Below are 21,706 nucleotides of genomic sequence, written 5' to 3' on the forward strand. Positions count from 1 at the left end.
CTGCCGCATGGTCTTGAATTCATATGCCTTATGGGGAGATACATTGAGATGATACGTTTATACTTTAGTAACTCTGTTTTTGAGAACAGCTGAGTGAAGTGCTGTCTTTAGCCCATTGTTGGGTATAGATTCCTTCAGGGTAGCTGCGGCATCATTATATATTGAAACCTTACTCAACGTAAAATAAACAATCCAACGAGGCTGTCGGGGTAGTTACTTCAAAAATGCAATGAAAATACTCCGGGGATAAAAAAATAGACACGTGAGAACATCACAGGGGCCAAAATTTAATGTGGCCTCATGTTAAATCAGGTCAGTTCTCGGATTTATGACTAGTTAGTTACACAACGTATGTATGTCTAGTGTATGTCTAGTTCTAGCAATGGAATATACAACATAAATAAAGTAGTCAAAAAGAGCCATTTGATACGGCCAAGTTAGACATCTCCTATCTCTTGAGAATCAAAGGTGTCTATATCTATTATTTGTTTACACCCTCGGACATAACTGAATAAAGGGTCCATGTTTTGCGGCCGTTAGATGATCCCATAATTGATATTCATCAACTCGGTGACGCCCAAACTCAGATCCATGCTTGCCTTCCCCTACCTTACCAATCTCCCCTGGAGCCAAGCGAATATCAAATCTCCATAGGATATGAGCTAGCAAAAGTTGAAGCTCAACATAGGCAAGACTCTTGCCGATACAGCTTCGGGGACCAATGGAAAATGGGTTAAAAGCAGATCGTGCCAGGCGTACATCTGCCAGGTCTTCGTGTTTGTTAGTACCAAGCCAGCGTTCTGGCTGGAAGCTGAAAGGGCGAGGGTAGTATTGAGGGTTATGATGAATACTGTAGATGCAAGTTCCTACATCTACACCCGGGGGTATATATTCGCCATCTACAACCGCACCGGTTTCCTCAGATTCACGCCATAGGGAGCTGGCTGCAGGAGGGGACATCCGCATGCTTTCGTCGATGCAAGCACGTAGAAAGACACATTTGTTCATCATTGGCCCCATTGTAATATCCTCAGATGACCCAAAGACAGTTCGAACCTCTGCAGTAGCACGATCATACGAGGATTGGTTGTGAGATAAGTAGAAGAAACATGATGCTAGGGCGGTAGATGTTGTGTCTGTGCCTAAACATGATTTATACCTCATTAGATATTGAAAGAAGGGAAGACAGAGAGGTGATTAATTAAGTAGAGAAGGGCTTACCCGCCACAATGAGAGTTGCGCTTTCCCCGCCTAGCTCTCTCATTTTCAAAGGTTCACCAGTCTCAGGATCCTTTGACCTGGACAAAATTGCAAAAACACCGCATCCAGTTTTAGAGGCGTGTTTAATTCCCTGACTGAGCATCTCATCTACAAATCGAACAAATTTATCCCTAGCGCGAATAGCTTCGGGGAAAGCAATTTTATCAAACCTCAAGAAACTTATTTCAGGAGCTTGTGTCAGAGTCCCGACACGGACATTCGACTTCTCAATGACTTCTGGAATGAAACGATATGTCGGGCTTCGCAGGGTCGACCAAGGGACTCCAAAAATTATATTGCTCATCACATCGAAAGCAAAGTAGTCGTCTAATTGATTAGCTATTGACTCTTTGTGCCTGTATCATTGACGCCAAACTTACTGAGCCGTGCCATATCCTTTGGGGGGGACCAGGAACCGATGGGTATTTGTTCTCCGTTCGATCCCATCCTCAACTGCGTACACAAATGCTGTACTTGTTCAAGTATCACAATCTCATGCTTCTTAAGTGCAAAATCAGAAAATCCCTGACTTATAATGCGTCTCTTCTTTCCATGCTTCTTCTTGTCGATTACTGTCAAGGTATTGGGGGCGCGGTGCACCATAGCTCCATATCTCTGGGCCTTTTTGAATCGTTTTCCGTGACCGTATATATCTAAACAAGTATATCTTAGAAAATAAAAGCCCGCATAAACTTGATAGGGATATACTTGCCATGAAGCCCATCCACCGTGTTTACCAGGAGACTATTTGGGCCATATCGGACAAATTTCCCTGGGGAAGAATAATTAGTCAAAAGAGAGAGAGAGAGAGATGAAGCCTTTCAAAAACCAAGTGTGAGCCACCAACCGTACTTGTCGTGAGAACTAAGCATATCTATATGAAGGTCCCCTTTCCAAGAATGATATCCAGCATATAAATTTGTGATTTTGGCAATCCATGGGCCAGGATACTTCGCCAGAGGGTGGAAATGTACTAGATAAACCAATCTTCCAACTAGCTACAGTTAAATATCAGCCGTGTTTTCGGGTTAGGTGACTTATTTGGACATACACAGAGAAGTAGGGCAGCTGCACCCAAGATAACAGTGAACCACAACGTGGTATATGAAGGGAAGTGGAACTTGAGCATCTTTTGCCCTCAAATAATGCGTGCACTAGCTAATGCGATGATGGAATAGAAGACTACTGACCGTAGAGGCTGGCTTCGACCCACGTTGGGATATTAATATCGTTCGTCCTAACTACGGACTCCCCTATACATATCTACATCAGCCTAGAGTGCAAGGAACTAAGTACCTAGCCATCCTGTTGCCAGAGTTATAGGCAGGGTTTCCGGACTTAAAGGAATATAACCCATGGACGTTAATCTTGCCGGAGGTCGATATGTAAATGCAGCTGAGAAACAACTCGCTTGAGCCTGCTCCGTCGATAATACATAGCGTAACAATGGTTTAAGTGATACAAAATACGTACGATACGAAACGCCAAGTAATCCTTGATTTTTGCTAAAAAAATTAAGTTTGTTAGTCAAACTTTCCCAAGCCCCTGGGCCGCCAAGCCTAGAAACTTTAAAATAAAGTTACTCTGGACTTGGTACACACTACCTGTTCCCACGATAGTTGATATCCCGAGCAACCCTTGTGATCGATGCCATTCATTTTTACGGAACGGCGTACAGCACCGTGAGCTTTGTCTTAAATTATTCATTAAAAGTGGATACCTTTGTTCCGTGCTCCCCCGTTATCTACTGGCAATTGCTTCAAGCAAAATATGTGGCCTAGCAATACTAGGCCGGCAGCTTTAGTCACTGCCGTGGTGGGCCATATCATTTGCTTGTAAGTCAGTTATCTAATCTAGCCAATCAATTTCTCACTCTACACCCGCAGGCTGAGAGAGATACCCCAAGATCGCTCCCCTCTCCCTTCGCTATTAAATATATTAAGAGAGGCACGGTTGATTATTGGTGTAACCGCATCTTACTTTTAGCACAAACAACCAGTTGTTATTTGTAGCGCAGAGAACATGATTACTAGATACGGTGAAGGACCGCGATTCTGTAGTCTAAAACATAGTGGATTTATGAGTATTGCTATGTCATGGATTATTAATCTTGTTGAAGATCTATCATATAAAATACCTCCTACACAAATAAATTAACCAAATGATCTATATGTCACTACACGAAAGCGTCATCAGGGAAATCGAGACACAAACAGAAGGCTGGTGGCCAGATTGGAAAATAAATAACTTGATTAAAGCCTGTGGGATAACAGCCCTATGTCTCGCCCTTCATAGAATTACCGTAAGGGGTTTCAGATGGTTGGTATTTCTTATCATTCGGCTTGATTTAACTACAGGTAGTTGTCAGCAACCTTTTTTCTTTCTTTATGGAAAGGTAGGGTCATACCATACTTACACCAAGCATGACCTTTTCAAGTACTGGACTCTTTGTAATTTCGAAAGCATCTCTGATGTAATCCAGTGAAAGTTCGAAGGGCCTCGCAGTGAGATTTGGGATGTATTTTCCAACCAAGAGTCCTGGATCAATCGTAGAATCATTGATATGCTTTTGTAAGAAATGTCGAAAGGAGTCCACTCCAGGTTGCAACAGACTGCTATGAAACGGCACATTTACTGCCAGTGGGATAGTTGCTAGACCCCGTTGGAGAGCAATCGGCCTTTGTGTCTGCTCTAAAATACTAAGATGTTTCCGTATAAAGGCGTGCACATCCTGCAACTCAGACATATTTAGGCTTCCAGACGCTAGAGCATCCATTACCGCTGTAAGAGTTGCAAGTCCTTGCAGCTACAAGTACAGTTTGTTAACCTGAGAAAACTGGAAAGTCATCTTTTGGAGAGAGCACTTACATCACCAGCACAAACGTACTGCATATTTATGACATTGTAATTAACAATCTCTAGTAACCCTTGCGTATGTCGAGAAATCTCTTGCACACACCAGTTCAGATCAACCTCAGAAAATGTCTTCGAGACTCGGGTTGGATTAACTGCACACATGGAGTAATTTGTTGCACCGTTGGAGTCACGCTTAACGGCGTTGGACATCGTTAATCCGCGGTAGAACACGAGTGCAACCATCTGCTCAATGGTGAGAATCTTTCCTACCGCAACTAATGCCACGTATTCACCAAGGGAGTGGCCAGCAAATAAAGACTCTTCCTTGACAACCCCCCTACTACGCATGTCTTCGAACCGTGCAATCTCCATCAAAGCTAGAGCTGGTTGAGTGAATTGGGTTTCATGTAAGAGACCACTGGTAGAGCGAAATGTGTAGGACCTAGAACAGCTTGTGATGGTCGGGAACAGTGGCTTTTGAGTGGGTACCCCATTTTTACCTTTGCTGTCAAGTATGAGAGCCATATAGTTATCGCGTATTTTGCGGCCCCTTGCACCTCCAAAATGAATAGTTAAGTGCTTAGGATTCTCACGAACGATATCGAGCATCGAAAAACCTGGAAGCAAGGCAATCAATAACTAAGTACCTAATCATCAATTTGTATTGCATTTAGCTGGGAGTGACTTACCATATTGGTTGATAAAATACCGATCGGCTGTGGTCCAGACAGCTTGGGCAGCAAGACTTGTTTTGTAGAGCTCCAACCCCATTCCCGGTTGCTGACTCCCTTGGCCAGTAAATACATAAGCAGTCGTGGGCTGTTCAATTTTGGCCCGAGCAGATAGAACTTTCATGCCAGTGACTGCATTTTCTGCCTTCACGGATATCACCAACTGTCCCCGACACATGCCAATATGCTCTATTGAAACCGACAGTCTATCTCCCTCAAAAACTTTCCCCTCAAAAATGCAAGACCAGGAGCGCATTCGAGATACATCATTGTGCGCGACATGTGATTCAACAAAGCCCCGGACAAATCCACTGGTGAACATACCATGAGTCACGCGACTGTGATATCCAGAGTATAAAGCAAAAAGTTCAGACACATGGATTGGATTGCAATCTCCAGAAGCTTGGGCATAATCAATACCCCAGCTAGGGATAATCACTTCAACACCTTGTGCGAGCTGACAGGAGTGTTTCAAGCTATTATGCGTATCTTTTATGCTTGATCCACGACGATGTAAATAATCCGTTACTGGGTTTTTCTTGTAGGATTCAGAAGAAAAGTACACAGATCCAAGGATTGTGGTATGACTTGGAGCGTGTTGATGGACGGCTTGACCTTCAACTTCGAGATGGGAATAGGTTTCTGAATCCTTAAAAAAGTACCGACTAGTGATGTGAAACTCAATTTTTTGATTGAGATAGTGGGTGAGATCCGTATTCTCATTTAACCGAAACCATTGTCTTGCCTTTAATAGTTCAATGTCTTTCATTGAAGCTATTTGTACCAGGAATTTTTCCTCAATTATCTCAAATGTTGACGAATAATCCGTGTATACTCCAGGGATGATAAATTCGCTTTTCAGGTGGACAACTGGAGCACCATTCCGAAGAATTGTCGCTTCAACTCCAATAATTTTTCCTGACCCTTTCTTTATTTTGACCGCAGTGAGCCTGCATTTCGACGAGACAGAATCTCCTTCACGGATGGGTTTAACTCCTTCGTGTAGACGAAACTCATTAGTGAGATGTAATAAGTTAAGCATGTTTCCAGGATTGGACGTGGAAAATAAGCATCTCATCATTGGTTTCCATGCAATTGCTATTGCCAAGTCGAGCGGCGCGTGTAAGAGGGCTTTCGATGGGGATATATAGTATTGGTTATAATTGCAGATACTCTTAGCAAACAGAACAATTGTATCTCGGTTTATAATAGCGTCTTCACCGTGGAATACCGTGCCAGGTGTTGCAGTTGTCACTTGTTCTCCAATCCAAATGGATTGGTAGAAGCGTCTTGATTCCACAATGTGATCGTGGGTACATTCAATTATCCTAGGGGATCTGGATCTTGGTTGATATTTGAATTCGAAGTCCAGACCCGGCGTAGATCTATCTCTCATTAAATGGTTAGAAAGGGATAGGATGATCCCCCCCTCCAGCCGCTTTTGCATGGAAGCGGAAGCTATTGTAGTGCTTGAACATTCCTTCGAGGTATTTTGTATGTTCCCAATTTCTTTAATCATCATTATACATTGTTCAGGGGACGATGGGTTATGAAGCTCGACGACGCGGCCAGGTTTAGGGGCGAAGACCCTTCTTATTGGATTGTTCACCAGGATGCCGTTTCGGACGATGTCTGGTTCTGTCAATATTGAGACGCACCATGCTACATGTGTTGTACCAGCTAGGAACTTTATCCAATCATCATGGCAAGGTAGTTCGGATTCAGTACTTGCCAGCGAGTATCTCACCAATTTTCCATTCTCCGATACGTCGACAGTAACTCCACGTGGTAACAAGGGCACCTTCTGAATACCTTCTGCCAGGTTAGATGGTGATTGAGAAGGAGTAAAATCAAAAATAGTCTCGTTCGTACGAGCCTTTGTGATAAAAGTATCATGAATGCCATCCAAGATGCTGCTCACAGGTTCATCCACTTGGCGAGTATGCCGAGCAGCCACAGGGCCATGGAGAATGCATATGCGTCCAGCATCCTGGCCTTGAACGGCCTCAAGACGCTCAGATTGCCATAGTGAATCCTTTTTAAACCAGTATTCAAAATCTTCGTCCAGTTGTACAATATAGGGAACGGGCTTCCGTCCCCGACGTTTCGACAGCTCAATCACATAGTCGGCGTCGGCGGCGGTGATAACATCCGTCACAGCGTGTGGATATTTGATCAATAGCTCCTCAATAAGTTGGTGAGGTTGATCCAGTTGCTTAACGTCATGAAGAACTGCTCTGCCGTCATCATCATGCGTGCTTTTATAGCCGTTGCAAGTGTTGCTCCGGTGTAGTCGCTCCTCCAGTCGACGTATCCAATCAAATACGAGAAACCTAAAGTCACCGTGAATCCACTCACGTGACCGTCTCAAATATAAAAGGTCAACCAGACGTCGAACAACTTCTGCATAAGTCATCTCGGTCAAGTCAACCGCCTTGCCGTCAGAACTGGAGCCAAACCACACTTTCTGGAAGTCATTGTTGAGCCGCTGGATGTAATAGTCTTTACGAACGAGTAACTCCTCTTTTTGCTTTTCACGGGGCAAGCTAAAGACGTTCCGGTCCAGTTCCGCCCATAACATCACTCCTCGTGTTGCCAGTTTGTGAATCGGCTCCCCCATCTCGGACATGACGCTTATAATTCCGCCTGCTGGCCCGTAGCTAGTTTCCTCCCAACGTGAATCTGGCACTCCAGGGGCGTTGCAAATAGCTCGCTTCGCTTCAGGGCTGGTGTGGGCTTCTCTTGCAGCCATCACGCGACTCCCAAGCAAGATACCATCAAACGGCATGGGGGGATAGCCGTATCTTTTTGACCATTCCCCGGAAAGATATGGATATGATTCATCACCATCTCCAAAGCCACTACCTGCAATCAAAATGATATTTGAGTGCTCTCGAATCTGACTATACCTAGCAAGAATGGGCTCATGGAAATCTTCGAATGAGTGATGGCCCCCACCTCGCCCTCCAGTCCACTGTAGAAGAATGGAACAGCCTGGATTAGCCCGTGCAATTCCCAGAACAGCGTCAATAGATTGCTTTGAGCCTGGCTTAAAACCAATATGTGTCAGAGACATATCAGTAATATAGCCTCGAACCGTGTCTTCAGAAGGGACGCCTGCTCCGATGGTTAATCCAGTGATGGGAACGCCGTCTCTGCGCAGTTCTTGCAGCAGTGGGATCTGCCATGCCATTGCCCTCGGATTGGCATAAATAACATTGCACGTAATTTCACGGCCAGGTGAAATTCTGGCAGAAAGGGAGAGTATCCCATTGCGCATACTATCAGGCTCTGAGAAACCCCCGCAAGCTAGTTCGGCATGATACCCGGCATTCATTATCGCTGCCACAAAGTCCGGTGCTGTTGTCGTTGGGGTCATGGCTGCTACCATCACAGGTGGGGAGCCAAAGAACCGGCTGAACTTTGTACTCACTAGCTCTGCGCCATCGGATGATGTACGGATCAGGCGAGGAGCATATACGTCACCCCAAATAGCGCTATACTTAACGGGATAGTATCGACCATATAATTCACCCATGCCGCCGAAAAACGAGCTAGCGTCACAGTCTGCTCCCACGATTATTGTTCTCAACCCTGTGCCATCCCTCTGCTGATGGATTAGTCTCCCAATCCCTGCGCTCCCTCCGGGACCGAAATCCAGTACATGAGTAACTCCTGTCAGGGCCATATTCAAAACTCTCTCCCACTGTACGCGTTTGGTACATACCATTTGGACCAGCTGGGGAATAATGTTGTCACAGTGTTGTAGGTTATTCCCTGTCTCTGTATCAAATACAGGGAAGGCGAGGGTACATCCTTTCAACGAATGCGAAATAAGATCTTTAAGTATCCTCTTTTGCGCCTCCTCGAGATATGGAGAATGAAACGGTGCCGTGATGGGCAAAAAGGAAGCACTAATCACTGGTGGACGTTGACTAAACAAGACTCGTGATTGATTGATGGGTTTGGAGGTCCTGATATCTCTCAGTTGGATTTTCTTTTGTAGCCCTTTTAAGGATAGTGGGGAACCGACAACGACAAATTGCTGTGGTCCGTTCATCAAGCCAATATGGAGCGCGCCCGACTGTTGCAGATAGTGGTTCAGCTGGTCAATATCACCTTGCAGCATATCACGAGAAAGCCCCTTGACACTTAGCATATATGATGATAGCTGTTCCCTATGTGTTATTGGGTGTAGGTTAATTTGCTGGCATCTACACCCGATCCAGAACAGTACCTCCACCCCCTGCTGAGCTACGGTGTAAAGCGAGTCCCATGAGTCTGCCGCTGCGATATATGATGCGACAATGATACCCTGAGAATGCCCAATTGCTCCTGAGAAGCTGCTTCGTAGCTCGCCTGGCGAGAGTTGAAGATTTATGCAGGCCACGGCGTAGGCGGCAAACTGAGAAAGCCCAATCAGGGGAAGGCTGACACCAGCGCTAGTTAGGTAATTCCAATCAGGGCGAGAGGTTTCCGTGGTCAACCACTCCTCAACGTCGAACCCCTGTGAATAAGCGTCCTTGACTCCATCTTCAGTGGAAAGGCTTTTCAGAGTGGTAGCCATGCAGTGCACAAGCGCTTGAATGTGGTGCTGATGTATCTGGTAGGTTTCGAGTAGCTCATTGAAATAGGTATCGAAACCTTGCCCACCGAAAAGCGCAAGCACTTTTGCATTCCCTGTCTGGACGTCCATTATGAGTTTGCTATTCCCGGGCGAGGGTTTGCACTTTGTGAAGGCACAGAGGCGAAAATAAGATCTCAGAATGGAGGCTCTAATGCCAATATCGAAGTTCATGGATGCCAAGGCAGTGTTGATGTTCTCATTGCCCAATATATTTTCCTGGATATTTCTGAGCCCTTTTGTCAAGATGACCATATCAACGTGGTGGCTGTTGGAATCCTCGTTCGAATGGTCCATGGTGTATTCCAAGAAAGCCAAACATAGATCGAGTGCTGATGAGTACTTTGCGGTGTCCTGCTTTGAAAAGACCTCCTGGAGATCCCGACCACGTACGGCCATGCTATGGGGAACGTCAAACTCGCACTGGACATCGCCATTTTGAAGCAATATTTTACACACTGGAGAATCGTGGTCGATTTGCTGCTGGTCCCCCCAGGAGGTTGTTGTTGAGCCTGGTTGGTGAGTGCTCAGTACGGACCACGGACTGTCCATATCGAATCCTTGGATAGCTGTCAGTTCAAAGAATTGATATCGTGGTACGGACAAGAAGTTGTTTTGGCCATAATCCCATCATACCACTACATTCTATTTGCGGAATCTATGTGGATAAATGTCTGCTCAAATTCTCCTAACTTGTAGGTAGTTCTCAGGCCAGCCAGTATGTTCCTGCCAACTTACGAGATCAAGTTTCACTTGATTTTGCAACACTCCTGACCTGGATTGGAGTACTCCACGGCATGTCCTTCGGCTTGTTACCCAGCCCCCAACAGTCAGCAATCCTGCCGGTGATTGTTTATCTAGAAGGATCGCAGCACGGTCTACAGCCTCCGGTTAACATGCTATAACGGGTAAAAATTTACTCAAAAAACTTAACTGCAGCGTCATGCATTCAAGGGGGCCAGGCACATTGTCGCTAGGAAAGTTTACAAATAAGTTACTGGTAATGCCGTGGCATTAGCCCTGGCAGCAGGGCCATACTCCGGTATACTTCTTTGGTTGACAGGCATAACCGACCCCTCCCTGTACAACAACACGTCCACATCCCTGACATTAGTGAACTACGATAACTGTCTTCTTGGCCTGCATATACTAAGTATACATATATATGTATATGTATATATTTCTTTTTTCTTTTCTTTCTTTTTCCCTTACCGAATACCCCATTGGGATAGAAGCAGCAATCATCGGCAGTTCTGGCTTCACGCCCTTGCAATGAACTCAATGGAGACTGGACTGATGTACGACCATGGCTCAATTCATGGCTACCCATAAGTCAGCTGTACTTTATCAAGAATTACCAATAACTTGGTAAACGGTATGTCTGGGGACCCATGGGGTCTGGTTCCATTTATTCCCAGAGAACGTTAGCGGCCCTGGTTCAATAGCGAGCCGGAGAAATCGGATGATGGTAGAGCCAAATAGTTGACTCTCCTGGTATCTCGAGGTTACATCTGGATTATCGGTTATCGACTGCAAGGAGGCCTGAGCTAAGCACCTTATGCTCCCAATCTCCGTCCATACACATTTTCCCCCCTTCCCTTTAGGTTAATAGCTGACATGAGCGAGAGAGCCATTCCTCAGACCACAATGTCGCTTCTGGGTGCATTTGAATTGGTTGGAGGCCTCAGCCCAACTCCGTTCATTTCATATGCCATATTGGCGGTATTCACTGGTATTTTCTTGATTAATATAAAGGGAATCCCGGGATTTTGGCACGTATGTTTCTTGAAAGTTGGGGGCTATAATTATTTCGTTGCTGACTTACTGTTCCACATGCTAGGTACGGCTTTTAAAAGGGATCACAACACAGCTTTTCCATGCCAAACGGCGGAGTTTCAACCGTGATAACGATTGTACCACGGGCTCCGGCATCACTAATGCCGCATCAATCACCTCTGACCAGCCGAATGGCGCCCCCCAACTCTTTTCCTATTTGATTACCGAGCACCGCAACTCTCCCATCGATTGTGACTATAATATGCACAAATCCAACAGCACATTCTTCTCTGACCTTGACATAAATCGAACTCAGTTACTCCTGAACATTTTCGGGGGGTTTCCTCGCTGGAAAACTGCAGATGGTACAGCGTCGCCATCTAATGCCAAGGGTATAAACGCCACTAATAAACAGGACAGGCCAAAAAGGGGATATCACAAGGAGAAGTCTCTGGGGATAGCGCTGGGTGGAGTGTCATGCATGTTTAAGAAGGAGATAAAGCCGTTTCAGAAATACGAAATATGGTCTCGAGTGATTTCCTGGGACGAAAAATGGTTGTATGTCGTCAGCTACTTCGTCAAGGATGGAATGGATAAGTCGGCTCTGCGACCCTCCTCAGCTCAGTCTCAACGTACTGGGAGAGAAGGTAATATATCGAGTCTCGATGCAAACAATTATATCCTTTCTTCTTCCTTGAGTCGATATGTTTTCAAGGACGGCCGGCGAACCGTTAAGCCACAGGACGTGCTTGTGTATTTGGGTCTATATCCAGATGGAAATACTGAGGCATCGGAAGAAGCGGATGGGGATTCTACTAGCGAGAGTCTGGCAATGTTTACAGAAAAGAGAAAACGGGGGCTTGAGGCGGTTAGGCACTTTTCTGAGATGGATTCCCTTCCTCTGCATTTTGGAGATACGATGCCATCGGTCCTTGGACGATATATGGATCTATAATATCTCTTACTTGCAAAAAGCATTCTGTTAAACCCTCTGGCTGAACACATCTAGACCGTCTAATACTCCCTAATGGCACTATAGCTAGATATTCACATTCATTTGCCGGAAATTAAGAAACAAGATCATTATGATTGCTGCAAAGTACACCATCGTACAAATCCACTTTGAGCACCTGGCATAGGTATATAGAATGTTTCTATCAAATGAGAAATGTAAAATTCAAAGAAATAGCTGTCTCAGATAGAACGGAACCTCACGCCTATTAACCATCGAAAAGAAGGGACAACAAAAAAAGAAGCAAAGTTTGCGTCTCATCATAAATGAGTTTAAACAATGAATTAAAGAATACTATCTATACGGAGAGGGTGCCCGGTGTCTGAATGGCAACATCTCATCTCCCACTGGGTCCGAACTGGGTATTTTCTGCAAATCCGAAGACTTTCGGCGGCCGCAGCAGGTGCAGCAGGCACAGCAGAATATCTTACTAATACCGCTGGAGGGCATTTTGGCATCGGGGCCCCGTATGATTTTTCCCGGGTGGATAACGTTCCATGTTCCAATGGCAAAGAGCATTGGAACGGCATCGAAGACGTACATGTACCACTCGTGGTGCGGAATAGGATTTGAATCAGTGTGTCCGGACGAGAATTCTATCAAACGATAGACGATGCGCATGGTAATAAAGAAGAGACTGATGTAAAGCGAGTATAAGAGAGGCCTCCAGGTTCGCTTGGAATCTTGCAGTCTTCCAGTATGCTCGAGGTGGAGCATTTGACGGTGGAACTGAATGGCGAGGATGAGGAACAGGATGATGAAAAATTCCTGGATCCCAATGCCACCCATGTAGATATGGATTCCTCGCATTGCGGCCTCGGGTGTTTGTCCGGGCCCAGCCATGCCGCCACCAACGAGCTGGATGATAAAGGCAACGAAATCTAGAACAATGAAGATCTTCGCTAGTATTGCTGGTTTGAAAATGCCGATGGTTCGACTGGGGATGTAGAAATGGATCATGCGAGCAAGAACCATGTAGTCAAAAGCATTAACCCCTATGAATGCTGTTAGACGGGTCGCAAGTTTAAGCAGGACAGAGGAAGGAAAGGGAGCACTATACACAAGGGCGAGAGCAGAATAAATAACTGAGCCGTTGTTGCCAGGCCGGAGCTCTGCTGGTCGCGAGTACCTGCTGACCGGGCGACGAACCCTATGCATTCCCAGGTGGCTCCCATCAAGATAACCCAGACGAAGCCAGCTTTATAGATGGTAGCCTGCACAAAGTGTACTATCATCACCGCGCCAAATAGGACGGAAAACGCAATGGCAGCCCCGAAAGACGGATAGTAGAGGTAGAGTGCGTTGCATTCCGATGGTGGCACCCAGCCATTCTTGTCAGGGGCGATGGTTGGAGTGCAAGTGTTGACGGGCAGGTCAAGCGACAGGCTAGGGATGGAGACAGGAGGGATTGAAACCGGGGGGATCGAGATTGAAAATTCTCGGTGTTCAATTCTCGCTGGTGTCATAGGCGTTGGAGACGGAGTCTCTGCAGCGGCATGAGGAACCGTGCCTTGTGGTACAGCGGTTCGTACAGGCGTTGGTACAAGCGCTTCCACGCCGGATAGCAGGAGAAGCAGAAACGGTACGGAGCGCAGCATCGTCCCTTTCTCGCACTCTGTCTCGCACGGTATGTGGTGTATCGTAAAGACACAAGTAAAATAAGGTCAATCACAGCAGACAAACGAGAGGCATGAGGGTATTATTGAATGAAGGACAGTGTTAAGTCAAAACAGGACGAGTAGTTGAATCGAAAGGAGCACAGCTCGGTGATGGATGCACAGCAGTACAATTATCCATATTGCAGCAACCGCTGATATGGTTAAATATCTTCAACACTCTCCCCATTTCCTGCAGCCCTCCTTCAATTTGATGTGATTGTTCTTCCCCCGGGGGGCTGCAAGCCAAACAAACAATCCTGGCTAAGCGCCGGTGATTGGGGCGCAGGCTTGGACAGGGTCTGGCTGTAACAATGAAATTCACCCTGAAAATAGATCGAGTGGCCCAGCAGGCTCTGTTACCATGTCCATGAGGGACACGCGGAGGGGTACGTAGTTATTGTGGCATATCCCCTGCGAGCAGTCGCATCTTCGTACGTCTCTTGCAATGAATGAAGGGAATTTATATCATCGCGTACGCAATGTACGCAGGTGGTAACTATCATGGCTGGCCGATTGGCATCAGATAGCAAACCAACCAGTTATTTCAACCAAGATTGGACAACAAAGAGATATCCACACAGGGTATGTATGTACATACATGCCTGGCTGGCACCGTTAAGAGTGAGAGTGAGTGTCTCCCTGACGCGCAGCTGAGGACATGTGTGGATGGTCCATGGCCAACTGTCGAGACCCCCTGAAGGGTCGCTTGCAGTAAGTAATATGAATCCTTCAAGCACCGTCCGCGATGCTCCGGACAACCCGGTTCAAATAATATCTGACAAGCGAGCTCACCAACGAACCAGGCCAATCCGGCCAACCAGCTGTTCTGGTTACGCAACTCAATGGCCAGGTCAGCTAGCCCACCAACTGGCTGGCCGGCACAGACTCGGTGCCGAGCTGAGCAAGGGGACCTGGAGGTTTCTGGTCGTTCCAACGGAGCCAACAGCAGCAGTTCCAGCTAGTTAATTAGTTAGCGATTGACTGGCTGGATGCGTAGTCAACTACTTGAACGAGATGAGAGACGCATAGCAGACATAGACATCGCATAGCAGACATAGACATCGCATTCTTTGTGTGTGTGAGCTCTGCCATCAAATTGGAATGGGCTGCTCTATCCGTGCCGAGGACACATTTGGGCCTGCAGCGGCGCCAGAGTGCCTCGATGGCTTCGACTTCACGCTGCTGTTCGAGGAGTCCTTCTTCTCCATCGGCGTGTGCAGCGCCATGCTGCTGTCGCTGCCGGTGCAGCTGGCCCGGCTGTCCCATCACCAGCAGCAGCATAATCATCACCAGCAGGCGCCCGCCGGCCCTCTTCTCTACTCCAAACTGGTGAGCGGCCGTCGACCTTCAGTAGACCACAGTAGTTAAAGAATCGGATCTGTCTGATGATGATGATGCCCTGCTAGACCGCGCACCTTGTCTCGACCGGCATCAAGCTCGTCCTCGTCGCTCTCGTGCTTGTCCCCGGGCGAGCGCTGGCGACCCGCGCAACCGTTGCAGCCGTGTCGATAGCCGCCGCAACGTCTGCCTCCGTCGCCGTCCTGTCGTACTGGCAGCATTGCCGGTCGCCGCGGCCGTCCACGCCCGTCTCGCTCTTCCTGGGGCTCTCGCTGCTGCTGGACGCCGTGCGGGCGCGGACGCTGTGGGCGGTGCAGGCGCGGGTGTTCTGCGCCGTGTTCATCGCCGGCATCGTGTCCGACCTGGCCAAGTTCGTGCTTGAGCTGCTCGAGCGCAGAGACGATGGCGCTGATGGCGCTGATGGCCCTGGGCGGCTCCCGGCAGAGACCGCCGCGAACGTGTACAACCGCAGTGTCTTCTGGTGGCTGAACCCGCTGCTGCTCCAGGGGTTCCGTGAGATCTTGCAGGCCGAGAAGCTTAGCGCTATCGATCGGCGTCTCAGGGGCGGCGGCGACGATGAGGACTCGTTCCTGGGCCAGTGGGAAGCCGGTACGTAGACTGCCTGTTGATTATGACTATATATCTGATGCTAACTCGCTGCTGTAGCAAAGGTCAAGTCCCCGGCGGCGCTGGTCCGTCTGCTGGCCGCTCACCATCTATGGGCGGCGCTGGCTGCTGTGATCCCCCGTCTCTGCGTGACCGGACTCACCTTCACGCAGCCGTTCCTGCTGGCTCGCATCGTGAGATACGTCACGGAAGAAGCAGCAGACGGCGACGATGGACTGGCCAGCTGCTACGGCTACGGCCTCATTGCAGCAGCCTTGCTCATCTACATCGGCCTGGCGGTGGCCACCACCAACACCCAGCACAAGACATATCGCCTTATTACGATGCTACGCAGCAGCCTCGTCCCGCTGATCTATACCCAGACCCTGCATCTAGACACCTCTGCAGTGCGCGATTCCGCTGCACTCACCCTGATGAGTGTGGACATTGAACGTATCAGCTCAGGGCTACGCTATTTCCATGAACTCTGGGCTAGCCCCATAGATATCGGCCTTGCTCTCTGGTTTTTGCAGCAGCAGCTTGGAGTCGCAGCTGTAGCCCCTGCGGCAATCTTTCTTGGTAACTAAAAGCTCCGTCGTAGCTTGCAATCGCCCAGCAAGGTCAACTGGATAACTAGTCACTAACCAGAATTCCCCCCGTCTTTACAATAGTATGCACCCTTTCTGGACTGCTTGTGGCAGCCTCCATGGGCGCCCGCCAGCGACAGTGGCTAGAGGCCATTCAAAATAGAGTGCATGCCACCTCGTCAATGCTAAAGAACATCAAGGAGATTCGGCTGGGCGGGTTACAGGGCCACGCGGCAAAGAAGCTGCAGGAACTAAGATCAAAGGAAATATCAGAATCCCGCCCCTTCAAGAAAGCGCTGGTTATGATTGTAACACTCTGTAGGCTGAGTTCTCCAATACAAAAAACCTGGATACGAATACACTAACACGCCTATCTAGCCTTCACTACGGCAGCATCTGGACCCTTGCTAGCGTTCACCATGTACACGCTTCTGGCGTTGAGAAACGGTTCCCAGGCATTGGATTATGAAAAGGCCTATACCTCACTGTCACTTCTAGCGCTTTTGCAGACTCCCATGGCGCTTATTTTAGACGCCATTGCTGGGTTTGTTGCTGCCTTTGGAGCAGTTGAACGTATAGGTGAATACGTTTCGAAGCCAACTACTAACGCAAGCAAAGCATCCAGCACTGAAATGGTCCCTCCATCAATACCAACCAGGCCTGACACATATGAGGAAAAAGGAAAAGAAGTTCTTGTTCGGGCTCAAGGCTTCAGTGCTGGCTGGAATGTCGATTTGCCTTTTGTTGTCAAGAACTTGGATTTTGAAATTTTACGTTCGACTGTTACTTTCATCGTTGGGCCAGTCGGATGCGGGAAGTCAACACTGCTGCATTCGATTCTGGGTGAGGTGATGCATACCAATGGCTCTCTCCAAAAATCAGTTACAAGGGTCGGTTATGGCTGCCAGGAACCTTGGATTACCAACGACACCATTCGAGATAACATTATAGGCTCTAACCTCTTCCAGCAGACTTGGTATGACCAGGTGATAGATGCTTGCGTGCTGCGAGATGATCTCCAAGGATTTCCCTACGGAGACCAATGGATTGTCGGCAGTGGTGGGATGGCCTTGAGCGGCGGCCAAAAGGCTCGACTGGTGAGCAACAATCGCCGTTCAGTCCTTAGCAATTTTAATAGGCATAAAAAGAGCTGATACCTTCATACAGGGGATCGCACGAGCACTATATTCAAGAGAAACGCTTGTACTGCTAGATGATGTCTTTTCCGGTTTGGATGCAAAAACCGAGGAGTCAATACTCCACAATTTATTTGGAGAACGTGGCATCCTGGCAACGGAAAACACCACTATAGTTTTGGCTACGAATGCCGGTAAGCTCATCCACGAAATTCAATAATTAATTTGGTTATGAAAATAGTAATAAGCAGGTACGGATGATAAATTGTGACTGACTACTATAGCAATGAATCGCCTCAACTACGCAGATAATGCTATATACCTTGATTCTACCGGCAACCAAGTGAGCAAAGATGATGCCTTGGAAAAAGAATTGTCAGAGGGAGTAACTTTGGCTGCACCATCCGAGAAGCGAACTTCGCCCGGCCAATCCCATGAAAGCCACATAGGGGCTACACCCGAACTCTCTAGCGCCAGACCTCTAACTGCATCTCCTCAAGAAAAGGAACGACGGGTTGGCGATACGACTGTCTATAAGTACTACATACAAGTAGTTCACCCTATGAGCGCAGCTTTCTTCACTGCGATCTGTGTGGTTTTTGTCCTCGGACTAACCTTACCACGTCAGTCACCTCTGTTTTTTACTACACGCTGGATAGCTAAAAACCTGCTAACATAACCAAATAAAGATTTTGTCATAAAATGGTGGCTACAACGGGACACAGAATATACTATTTCCCATATTGGACTATACCTGGGAATTTACGCTGCGCTTGCTGGAATGGCAATTGTTTCTCTGGCTGTTGCTGCTTGGTACGATTCACCGGTCTGGAGCTACCGCAGTTGCTTACTTGAAAGTACACAGGTATCTGACTGAGCACATGCTACCGAGAGCTTCGAGGCAATTCCACGAAGGCCTCCTGAGTACAGTCGTGGATGCACCTCTGCAATTCTTTCTAAGTACCGACATGGGAACCACCATCAATCGGTTTGCTCAAGATTTACAATTGGCAGATATGGAACTTCCACTAGCTCTCTTTAACACGACCGTTGAACTTATAACTTGCCTGGTCCAGCTAATCATTATTGCAGTCGCGTCGAAATACATTGGTGTTGCTATACCAGTTATTCTAGCTATCTTCTATTTTATTCAGAAGTTTTACCTGCGCACTGCGAGACAACTGCGACTGCTTGACATTGAAGCTAAAGCTCCCCTGTTTTCCAAATTCCTAGAAACTCTGTCTGGCCTTGTTACGATCCGGGCATTTGGTTGGCAGAAAGATTATGAACATCATAACAACCAGGCGCTTAATGATTCACAGAAGCCATTTTATCTATTATTCTGTGTCCAGCGCTGGCTCAACCTTGTGCTTGACCTCGTGGTCGCAGCTATTGCTGTCATTGTCGTGTCAATTGCTGTGCAGACAAAGGGAAAGGTTGATGCCGGGTCTACCGGCATCGCTCTAGTAAACATCGTTCAGTTCAGTACTACTATCAAGAGCTTAATGGCCAATTGGACACAGCTTGAGATATCCATTGGCGCAGTCTCCCGCATTCGCTCATTTTCGACTGATACCTTATTGAGCCGACCGCGAGAGTGGTCCCCTGAATTGAAAGACGAGGCAGCTGGGCCTACCATATCGCCTTCTTGGCCGGAACATGGGACTATTGAATTTCGAGGAGTTACTGCCGAATATAAGATTAACTCTACGCCAGTCATCAAAAATTTGAATCTATCGATCCATAAGGGAGAGAAAATTGCCTTGTGTGGGAAAACCGGAAGGTAAGCTTACTAGTAATTGACTATTTTATTTTATTACATTTATTTTTTGGCAAAATATCCCATCATCGCCTCGGTAATGTGTGGTTTTTAACAAGTCTCTGCACAGTGGAAAATCTTCAATTATCTCCGCGCTATTCCGTATTTTACACATCTCTGAGGGAAACATAATCATCGATGGTGTCGATATTTCAGCTATTCCCCAGGAAATCCTTTATACCCGTCTTGTCTGTGTTCCCCAGACACCATACCTCATACAAGGAACCGTCCGTGAGAATGTTGACCCATTCGGGACTTCCAGTGATGAGCAGGTAAATCAGGTTTTGAAAGAAGTGACACTCTGGGATACAGTCATAGCTCGGGGAGGTATTGATGTTCAGCTATCGGACGAGCTATTCAGCGTTGGCCAAAAACAGCTACTTTGTCTTGCCAGGGTAATGCTACGACCCGGATCCATTCTACTTCTTGATGAAGTCTCCTCGAGTGTTGATCTACACACGAATAAGCTGATGCAAAGTATCATCCGGAAGCACTTTGCGACACGAACCGTCATCACAATTGCACACCAGATATTTACTATTCTTGACGCTGACCGTGTCGTAGTCATATCCAACGGAGAGATAGTCGAGGAAGGCCAACCAACGGAATTACTTGCAAAGCATCCCCCGGGGCCCTTTCGCATTCTTGCTGAAGCAAATACGAACCTATGACGTTTGAATTTCCACAAAAAATATCAAATGACAAATACTACATACATCTAGGTAGATTGCGCTACAAGGAAAGTCATTGCCGACAGTCTGGACCGCAAAAAAAACTTACTCAATCCCGCTTTCCCATTCTTTCCTCTACCTAGGATACTACACAGGGTTTGCCCCATGAATCCCTACAGTCGCCAATTTTCCTCAAATTGGGGAAGTGGAGGATTTCGAGACTATAATTGATGAGCTTCGCTTCCAGTAACTCTGGTCCTTCACTCTGGCCCTTCGGACAATGTACCGCTTTTGGATATATATGCAGAGCACTCGGGGTACTTCTACGGAGTTATCGAGATAAAAGGTGGCCTGAGATACTGAGTGCATACTCTTCATCCTCCAAGGTAACCATAGCCAATATTCACTCACTGGACCCTGTTTACTCCCTACCAATGCATGATGGCAGCTGACACTTGGGTTCCAGCCCAGGCCTCACACTCCGCTAGAAACTACTATCTTTGACCCTTCCGAGCCCACATCCTCCTCTATTTAGCTACTTATCTATGTGCAGTACAGGTAATTAATATCATTATTCGGAGGAGCGTGCTTAAACGGTGGAGATCAGGTGGAGACCATAACGGGTGTACAGGAGGGCAGACCCCCTGCATCGGCCCCTGCGCCCCTGCACCGACTGCAGCAACCCCCTGGCCTCTCCCCACCTTCCAGTCCTCCCTCAGCCGCACCTCCCTCAGCCGCAAAATGGCTCATAAAATATCTCTAGGCCTAATTAGGCAGTTCTGAAAGCCCCTGCGAGCGCTGTTGTATTCGCTCTGGGATAGTGCCGGCTAAATGCTGCACGCTCACAACAACCAAGCAACATACTTGCATACTCTACTCCATAAAGATGTCAAAGACCGAGGGAGGATCACTATCAAGGCTGACAGGGGTGTCTGGCTAGTGTGAGTTAACAAGCACACGAGTGCTCCCACCCTGTGGGACAACCTTAACTCGCCTGATGATTGATTCAGCAAACCCACTCCACTAGATACCATGGAAAACCTTAGGCCGCATGGCTGTTGGAATGTGTTTGCCTCGCACCTGGCTTAACACAGCCAATTAATAGAATGAATGACCGGTAGGGTCAATATCAAACTCTCCTGGATAACCGGAGCTTCCAATTAGTTAGGCTACCCAGCTCAGTTACTTTCTGTCATCACGTCGCCGAAGGACTTGTGACTTTCGTAAAGTTTCCTCGCTAAGCTTCCTTGGCAGCGGAAGATTGCCAGCGAACTCGTTAAGGTTCCACCCGAACTAACGAGTTACCTAAACTCTAAACTATTTGCAAACACGACGGTATTTTCTGTATCAGCAATACAGGAACATGTAATTCATTTACCGGTGGTTTCACCCATCAAGGATATCAAACGCTTATTCATGGCAGTCACATCTGCGGGAACCATGTCAACCATGGTTAACAGTTGCTACCGTAGTTAATCCAGCGAAGAGAACAGCTGGTAGGTATTTTAGCAACCTACTACTTAGTTAACTTGACAGTCCTGCGAGTGCCCTGGGGGGAGAGAATTTCCGTAAGGGTCAGCGTAACGGTCCCGACCGCGAGCTTGAGCTTCTACATATTGGATAATTATTTGT

General features: G+C 47.3%; 5 protein-coding genes across 5 annotated transcripts; 2 read left to right on the forward strand and 3 right to left on the reverse strand.

Moving 5' to 3' along the window:
- Positions 1-437: 437 nt before the first annotated feature.
- Positions 438-2,389, reverse strand: ARB_02751 (uncharacterized protein; the record flags this gene model as incomplete). The annotated part of the gene is made up of 6 exons (XM_003010973.1): positions 438-472; positions 615-1,142; positions 1,222-1,599; positions 1,641-1,913; positions 2,108-2,258; positions 2,312-2,389. The coding sequence occupies 6 exons, from the start codon at positions 2,387-2,389 to the stop codon at positions 438-440; spliced, it is 1,443 nt and encodes a 480-aa protein (XP_003011019.1).
- Positions 2,390-3,661: 1,272 nt separating this feature from the next.
- Positions 3,662-9,870, reverse strand: ARB_02752 (uncharacterized protein; the record flags this gene model as incomplete). The annotated part of the gene is made up of 3 exons (XM_003010974.1): positions 3,662-4,066; positions 4,129-4,733; positions 4,806-9,870. The coding sequence occupies 3 exons, from the start codon at positions 9,868-9,870 to the stop codon at positions 3,662-3,664; spliced, it is 6,075 nt and encodes a 2,024-aa protein (XP_003011020.1).
- A 1,218-nt stretch (positions 9,871-11,088) lies between these two features.
- ARB_02753 (uncharacterized protein) lies at positions 11,089-12,202 on the forward strand (the record flags this gene model as incomplete). The annotated part of the gene is made up of 2 exons (XM_003010975.1): positions 11,089-11,247; positions 11,342-12,202. The coding sequence occupies 2 exons, from the start codon at positions 11,089-11,091 to the stop codon at positions 12,200-12,202; spliced, it is 1,020 nt and encodes a 339-aa protein (XP_003011021.1).
- Positions 12,203-12,467: 265 nt separating this feature from the next.
- On the reverse strand, positions 12,468-13,857 carry ARB_02754 (uncharacterized protein; the record flags this gene model as incomplete). The annotated part of the gene is made up of 3 exons (XM_003010976.1): positions 12,468-12,553; positions 12,691-13,313; positions 13,409-13,857. 3 exons carry the CDS (start codon positions 13,855-13,857, stop codon positions 12,468-12,470), a joined length of 1,158 nt encoding a protein of 385 aa, XP_003011022.1.
- A 1,161-nt stretch (positions 13,858-15,018) lies between these two features.
- Positions 15,019-20,074, forward strand: ARB_02755 (uncharacterized protein; the record flags this gene model as incomplete). The annotated part of the gene is made up of 10 exons (XM_003010977.1): positions 15,019-15,246; positions 15,324-15,864; positions 15,922-16,440; positions 16,533-16,766; positions 16,827-17,545; positions 17,616-17,778; positions 17,869-18,207; positions 18,310-18,397; positions 18,450-19,367; positions 19,474-20,074. The coding sequence occupies 10 exons, from the start codon at positions 15,019-15,021 to the stop codon at positions 20,072-20,074; spliced, it is 4,350 nt and encodes a 1,449-aa protein (XP_003011023.1).
- Positions 20,075-21,706: the final 1,632 nt, after the last annotated feature.

This window comes from Trichophyton benhamiae, assembly GCF_000151125.1.
Source record: "Trichophyton benhamiae CBS 112371 chromosome Unknown contig01206.0, whole genome shotgun sequence".
NCBI lineage: Eukaryota > Fungi > Ascomycota > Eurotiomycetes > Onygenales > Arthrodermataceae > Trichophyton > Trichophyton benhamiae.